This window comes from Delphinapterus leucas, chromosome 6 (genome assembly GCF_059928025.1).
Source record: "Delphinapterus leucas isolate spDelLeu-1000000601 "Yukka" chromosome 6, BTC_Dleu_Yukka2, whole genome shotgun sequence".
In the NCBI taxonomy this organism is placed as follows: domain Eukaryota; kingdom Metazoa; phylum Chordata; class Mammalia; order Artiodactyla; family Monodontidae; genus Delphinapterus; species Delphinapterus leucas.
In genome coordinates, this window is record NC_143134.1 from 112818214 (window position 1) to 112825868 (window position 7655).

At 45.2% G+C, this 7655-nt stretch overlaps 1 protein-coding gene across 1 annotated transcript; it reads left to right on the forward strand.

The window, feature by feature from the left end:
- The first annotated feature begins 694 nt into the window (after positions 1-694).
- Positions 695-6896, forward strand: OR5C1 (olfactory receptor family 5 subfamily C member 1). Its single transcript, XM_089913710.1, is given in 2 exon segments — positions 695-3948; positions 3950-6896. Coding segments are annotated over 2 exon segments (1128 nt in total). The 5' UTR covers positions 695-3130; the 3' UTR covers positions 4260-6896.
- Positions 6897-7655: the final 759 nt, after the last annotated feature.

A 7655-nucleotide genomic window follows, 5' to 3' on the forward strand; every position in this document is an offset into this window, starting at 1 on the left:
AACCTCCACCAGTGTGATCCCACCAAGGAAGAGGGGAAGATCCCTAAAATTCTGTATCCCTAAGGATAAAGGGAAAACTTAGGCATGGTCTCAAATGCTCAGTTAGGTGAGGGAGAACATCACTTAGGTAATTATAAAATGATGGAGTAGAGCTATAACATAGAGATCCCAGTTAAGTGGGGTTCCAGAAATGAGAGGTTGGGTGGTTGGATGTTCAGATAAAGCTTCCTGGGAAAAAGTAATGATCCCTGAGCTGAGTCTTAAAAGATAAGGAGGATCAGCTCTGGATGTAGAGATGAGGCAAAGAAGATGAAACCTTTGAGATGTCCTGGGACCCTTTAGCTAGGATCCAATCTCTGGTTGGAGCAACCATCAGTGCATTTTGTATACATATACATTAAGACATATATTATTGTTTTGTGCTTTTTCTTCAATCTGTACATTTTTCCATAAATTATGTTTTTATCTCAGTGTGGTTTTAAGATTTCTCCACATTGATACATATAAGTTAAATCTATTCCTGTTTAACTCCCACAAGCCTATTGACATTGGCTAATGTTGGGCCATTACAAACAGTCCAGGAGAGCATGCACGTTTGTGCATGTCTCCTTGTGTACATGTGTGAGAGTTTTCAAAACACCAAGAAGTAGAATTACTAGGTGTTATGGACTGAATGTTTGTGTCCCTCCAAAACTTATATGTTGAAGCCCTAATCCCGAATGTAATGGTATTTGGAAGTGGGGCCTTTGGGAGGTAATTAGGTTTAGATAAAGTCCTAAGGGTGGGGCCCTCATGATGGAATTAGTGCCCTTATAAGAAGAGACTAGACAACTTGCACTCTATCTCTCTCCACCACATAAGGATAAAGCAAGAAGGCATCCATCAGCAAGTCTAAAAGTAGGCCGTCACCAGAATCCAACCATGCTGGCACCCTGATCTTGGACTTCCCAGCCTCCAGAACTGCAAGAAATAAATATCTGTTGTTTAAGCAACCCAGCCTATGGTGCTTTGTTGTAGCAGCCCAAGCAGATTAAGACACTAGGGTATATACATTTGTAGTTAACTGCCAAATTGTCCTCCAAATTTTCAATTTACATTTCCACCAGCAGAACCTCACCAACATATGATATAATCAAAATTTTTTTCATCCAAGTTGCACTTTACGAAGACCTTCATCATCCTCACCAGCCACAGGTAGGTCCCAAACATCTAAACTTCTCTTAAAGGAAGGAGAAAGAGCATTTACTCAGTTCTAGGTGCTGCACATTTATTGCCTCTTAGAACCCTCCAACAGAGATATTACATATACCTTAGAATGAGAAAACAGTCTGAGAGAGGTGAAGTGACTTGCCTGAAGTTACACAGCAGAAAGTGGTGGAACCCAGACTTAAAACCAGGTCTGCATGCCGTTAATGTTCATATTCTTTTCACTGTTTTATACATTCGACTAATATTTATTGAGCACTGATTACATACCAGACCCTGGAGGTACAAAAATGAATCACAGGGCCATGCTTAGCACATAGTAGGACTCAATAAACATTTATTGAATGAATATTGAATCAAGGAGCTCAAAGCCCACAGGAGAGACGGACACATAAAAAATATGTGCAGTTGAGACTTCTCTGGCAGTCCAGTGGTTAAGACTTCACCTTCCAGTGCAGGGGGTGTGGGTTCGATCCCTGGTCGGGAGCTAGGATCCCACATGCCTTGCGGCCAAAAAACCAAAACTTAAAACAGAAGCAATATTGTAACAAATTCAATGAAGACTTTAAAAAAAATGTGCAAAAGAATAGTGAAACGCTGTGATGGATGTAAGCTCCAGTGCAGCCAGCACAAAGTAGGGAGAAGTTTATTTTCCTCTGAGTCATCTGAGTCACAAGGGAAGGCTTTACACCCGAGATAGTTTTTGTCAAACACAAAAAGAGGAAATGAGTTCTAGGCAGAGGGAACAAGGGAAAAGGCACAGGAGTGTAAACAATGTTATACTTTCTGGAAATTACACTACTTCTGGTTGCCTTAAAGTTGCTTCCTTCTAGTATCGAGGCAAGGCATCTAGCTCAACTCAATTAACTGATCCTTCATTAAACGCCTGCTGTGTGCCAGGCTCTGTGTGAGGTGCTTTATATGCATTATCTCATTGAATCCTTGAAGCTTTTTCTTTCTCCCTACACAGATGAGAAAATTGAGACTTGGGGAGGTGAAGAGTCCAACCCTGGAATATATTCAAATCTTCTGTTCTTTCTACTTCTTGCCATCTCCCCCAGAGGCCAACCACTGCTGCACTCTCCCTTCCCAGGTCTTACTCTAGTGGAAAGATGTCCTCCCAACAAACCTCAAGACCCACAGCGAATAGTTAACCCTTTGGATCAGGAGACTGGCCACTTCATTGCTTCTTTTCCTCCTTGGGAAACTGGAGAGGCGAACGCATATAGAGTCATGGAGTTTTCAATCCTTGTCCAGACACCAACTATTATCCTATTCATCATTCATGCATTTAACAAATTCATGCAGACTTTGGAGATATTGTGGGCTCAGTTCCAGACAAATGCAATATAGCCAATATAGCAAAGCAAGTCACACCAATGTTTTGGTTTCCCAGTACATATAAAAGTTGTGTTTACACTATACTGTAGTCTATTAAGTGTGCAATAGCATTATGTCTAAAAAAAAAACAGTGTATGTACCTTAATTTTAAAACACTTTATTGCTAAAAATGCTAATCATCATCTAAGCCTTCAGTGAATCATAACAGTAACATCAAAGATCACTGATCACAGATCACCATAACAAATATAATAATGATGAAAAAGTTTGAAATACTGTGATTATTGCTGAAATGTGACAGAGACATGAAGTGAACAAATGCTGTCAGAAAAATGGTGCCAAAACCTTCAATTTGTAAAAAACAAAAACATAAGCAAAAAACAAAACACCATCTGTGAAGCATGATAAAGCCAAGTGCAATAAAATGAGGTATGCCCGTATTTACTGAGCAATTACTATGTGCCAGGCAATATTCTCAGAACTGTGGATTCAAAATTGAATAAGACAGGCAAGATTCCCCCTCTCATGAAGGTTAAATGATAGTGACTTCTCAGCACTAAAAACACAGGTTTTGAGAGGTGATATGGCTTGTCCAAGGTCACACCCCTATTTTGTTACACAGTTAGGACTCACACCCAAGTCTACCTGTCTCCCAGTACAAAGCGCTTTCTCACAGGTGATGGTCCTAACCTTTCCCTCACCTCCCTCCTGCTTTGTCTCTCCCCAGACTCTGTCCTGCAGGATGATGCCAGAGAACTTCACTTGGGCCAGGGGTGCCCCTACGGAGTTCATCCTCCTGGGCATCACAGATCGCTGGTACCTGCACCTGACCCTCATCCTGATCTTCCTGACCGTCTACCTGGTGAGCCTGCTGGGAAATGTGGGCATGGTGCTGCTAGTCTACGCGGTCGCCCAGCTCCACACACCCATGTACTTCTTCCTGGTCAACCTCTCCCTGCTGGATGCCTGCTATTCCTCAGCCATCAGAACCAAGATGCTCGTGGACCAGCTGTTGCCCTGCATCTCCATCCCTTACGCAGCCTGTTTCCTCCAGATGTTTTTGTTTACAGGGCTGGCGGATGCCAAGTGTTGCCTGTTGACATCCATGGCCTATGGCCGCGATGTGGCCATCGGAAACCCTCTTCTCTACGCCACTGCCGTGTCGCGGCGTCTGTGTCTGGTCTTTCTGGCAGCATCAGGCCTGGGTGGGGCAGTGAGTGCCGTGGTCCACACGACCTTCACCTTCCACCTGAGCTTCTGCGGCTCTCGGGAGGTGAACAGCTTCCTCTGCGATATCCCTCCACTGCTGGCCATCTCCTGCAACGACACCAGTCTCAGTGAACTTCTCCCCTTCGTCTTCTGTGGCTTCATCCAGACAGCCACCGCGTTGGCTTTGCCGTGTCCTCGGGTTCATTGCCGGAGCCGTGATCGGCATGCACTCGGCCAAGGGCCGGTGGCGAGCAGCCTCTACCTGTGGCTCCCACCTCACGGCTGTGGCTGTGCTTTACGGGACACTCATTTTCATGAACCTGTGCCCCAGCTCCAGCTACACCCTGGACACTGACAAGATGGCATCTGTGTTCTACACCCTTGTCATCCCAGCTCTCAACCCGCTCACCTACAGCCTCCGCAACAAAGTGGTCAGGGAGGTGCTCGGAAGGAACTGCAAGCACTGCTGCTGTCCGAGGCCGGCGCACGAGTGCGAGGTCTGAGAGGCTGGTTAGGACTGACTGAAGAGATGAGGAGAGCTCTTCCCGGGCCCGGTCACTGTGGGTAAAGGTGGAGGTTCCTCTGGCTGGGTGTCTCTTGTCATTGTTTGAGGGGGAGAAACTGAAGCTTACAGACAGGAGACAGGAACCTGGAGTAATCTAGCCCCAGCGCCAGAATCAAGATCAAGTTAATCTGCTGTTGAGATGCCTTAGGTTCCTCGATGTTCAAAACATGGAAGTTCCTGCATGTCACCAGGTGCAGTAACTAAGTTGATTTGCCACTGGAACTTCTAAGAGGATGATTCCCAGAAACACCAGATAAGAGCCGTATTGGCTGCAAGTGTTTCTAGATTCTTGCTCTTCTGAGGTCCTTCATGACCAGTGAGTCTGCTTCTGCTCACCTCGACCCCAAGAGAACATCTTCAGTACCCACTCATGCCAAAGAGTGGGATGGAATCTGGTGAGGCAAATATCTTTCCCTGTTAGCCTACATATTCCATCTCTCAGGGCAATGGCCAAGCAGCACCAGAACATACATGAGCTCGTTCCTAAAATCCTATAGTTGGGTTAGAATTTGACCAAGATTAATTTATTTCAGGGCTGTGATAGAGATTAGGAAAGGATCAGAACTATGGTTATGGTTAGAATATGGTTAGCGTTCATGTTATGGCTAAGACTAGGGTTAGAGTTAGGGTAAAGCCAGGGTTAGGTTACAAATGGACAAATTTAGGATTGAATTAAAATTATGTAAATTTTACCATTTGGATTGATTCTAATTAATAGTGGATTTGGGATAAATTTAGGAGTAAGGGTTTGGATAAATTTGAGCTCTTATTAGAAATATTAGAAATAACACATACACACTACTATATATAAAACAGATAGCCAGCAAGGACCTACTATATAGCACAGAGAACTATACCCAATATTTTGTAATAAGCTATAAGGGGAAAGAATCTGAAAAAGAATGTGTGTGTAACTGAATCACTTTGCTGTACACCTGAAACTAACACAACATTGTAAATCAACTGTACTTCAATATAAAAAAAAGAAATGTTAGAAATATTTTACAGTTAGTGTTAAAGGGCAGGACTACTTAAGAAGAGAATTCGGGTTTCTTTTTTTGTTGCTAGATTAAATTTGAGTTAGAGTTTAGCTCACGTCAGAGCTCTGTTTGATTTTAGTTAAGTTGGTATGTGGGTAACGTTTGTGATAAGCTTGAGTCACAGTCTAGCTATTATTACAGTTAGCCTAGGTTCAGAACTAGGTGAAAGTAAGGCATAAGAAGAGTATTCTGAGTATCAAATCAACATGTCTGGGGTCACTTTAAGACGTATTTAGGGTTATGGATAATGGTTGATGTTTCTTAAAGCTTAAGAGTAGGAGCTAGGGCTTCCCTGGTGGCGCAGTGGTTGAGAGTCCGCCTGCCGATGCAGGGGACACGGGTTCGTGCCCCGGTCCGGGAAGATCCCGCATGCCGCAGAGCGGCTGGGCCCGTGAGCCATGGCTGCTGAGCCTGAGCTCCGCAACTGGAGGGACCACAGCAGTGAGAGGCCCACGTACCACAAAAAAAAAAAAAAGAGTAGGAGCTAATTATTGGTGGATTTAAGTTTCATTGAGGGTTATGAGTTTGCTCAGATTAGCGCGTGGTCAGGTAGTGTGGACTGCTTTGTGTTAAGATTACGACATCTAGAGGCAGAGCTGGGGTCTGGAGAGGAAGTTCCATAAACCTCTTGGGCAAAGGCAACCACAGTGCTCCAGGTCATGCTGGACCCTTCAGATCCAGTACTCTTGGGATTTTTGTATACCCAGAGTTTACAAATTTGACAGATTTTCTTTGTCTCCCTGACTCAGGTGCACATGGGCAAGGCCCAAGGCACTGCATTCTGCCCATGAAGCCCCTTCATGCAAGAGCAGGGCAGGAGTGGACCCCAGGAGTTATGATAGGTGCTTCCAAGGAGAGGTGGAGCATGGTCAGAGTAGATGTCAGCTCCTGTCTCATCCCCTTTCCAGCTCCTCCTAATTATGGCTGCGATGAGGCCTGGGGTGGCAAGGTATGGGACTCAAACAGTGCTTCATTGTCACCCCCTAATAGGTTCCCCATGGAGTCTGTTCCTTGGGCCCCAGCCAGGGGCTGGCCTCACCACTCCAACTTCCTTTCAAGGAGAAATCAGCTGCTGGGTACTTAGACTGCAGGAAAACTGAAGGTTCATCCCAGCTCCCCGGGGAGGTGATGCCCCTTGTTACCAGAACTGGGTTCCTCCTTAGTAACTATGGTCTTCTTGGAGGTCCCAGACTAATGGAGAGAGGGATGTGGACTATACCATCTCCACAATTCTTAGAGAATTTTTACGTTTCTTGACAGGGTCACCAACTTGTCCTGGTGTGCCCAGAACTGTCCTAGTTTTTAAAACTCTAACTCCCATGTCCAGAAAACCTCCTCCGTCCTGGGCAAACCAGGATGTTTGGTCACCGTATTACCTGATGAGCCTGCACGTTGAGAGCAGAGGGTACGATATCCCAAACTCGACACGTTTTGCCAAAGGCTTAAACGAATTAAAACCCCTTCTCCCACCACAAGTTTTTGGTTTTGTTTTTATAAATTTATTTATTTATTTATTTACTTATTTATTTATTTTCGGCTGCAATGGGTCTTCGTTGCTGCGCACGGGCTTTCTCTAGTTGCAGCCAGTGGGGGCTACTCTTCATTGCGATGCGTGCGCTTCTCATTGCGGTGGCTTCTCATTGCCGAACACGGGCTCTAGGCTCGTGGGCTTCAGTAGTTGTGGCTCGCAGCCTCAGTAGTTGTGGCGCACAGGCTTGGTTGCTCTGCGGCATGTGAGATCTTCCCGGACCAGGACTCGAAACCGTGTCCCCTGCATGGGCAGGCAGATTCTCAACCACTGCGCCACCAGGGAAGTCCCCACCCCCGAGTGTTTATAATCCTTTCCCAGTTCTTTCCTCCTATCACCATGACAACTCATATGCCATGACAGTGGTTGGAGACGTTATCAGAAGAGTTGGCAACTATGGGACTGAGAATGGAAGGTTTGCCCCCAATTCAATGATGTTTATACTCAGAGACCTCCTCTGTGGTCTTTTCTTCTTGTTATGAATTCTTGGGCTCTTATGACATACAGTTCTCACCACAATCAAGGGAAAGTTTCCAGAGGCACATGGCCCCTTCCATCATCTTGGCCCTACAGGGTGTACATGGGTCCTTCCACATGTTTAGCATCTATGGAGCAGTCAGATACAATAATCACATAAATCCTACACATTCATCAGAGGAAACATGAAGTTTCAGGCTGCTATGCTGGACCTAGTTGATAGATAAGAAAATAAACAAGAGGGAAGGGGAGGCACTGGAAGACAATAACAGAGCCCAACCTGGAGGAT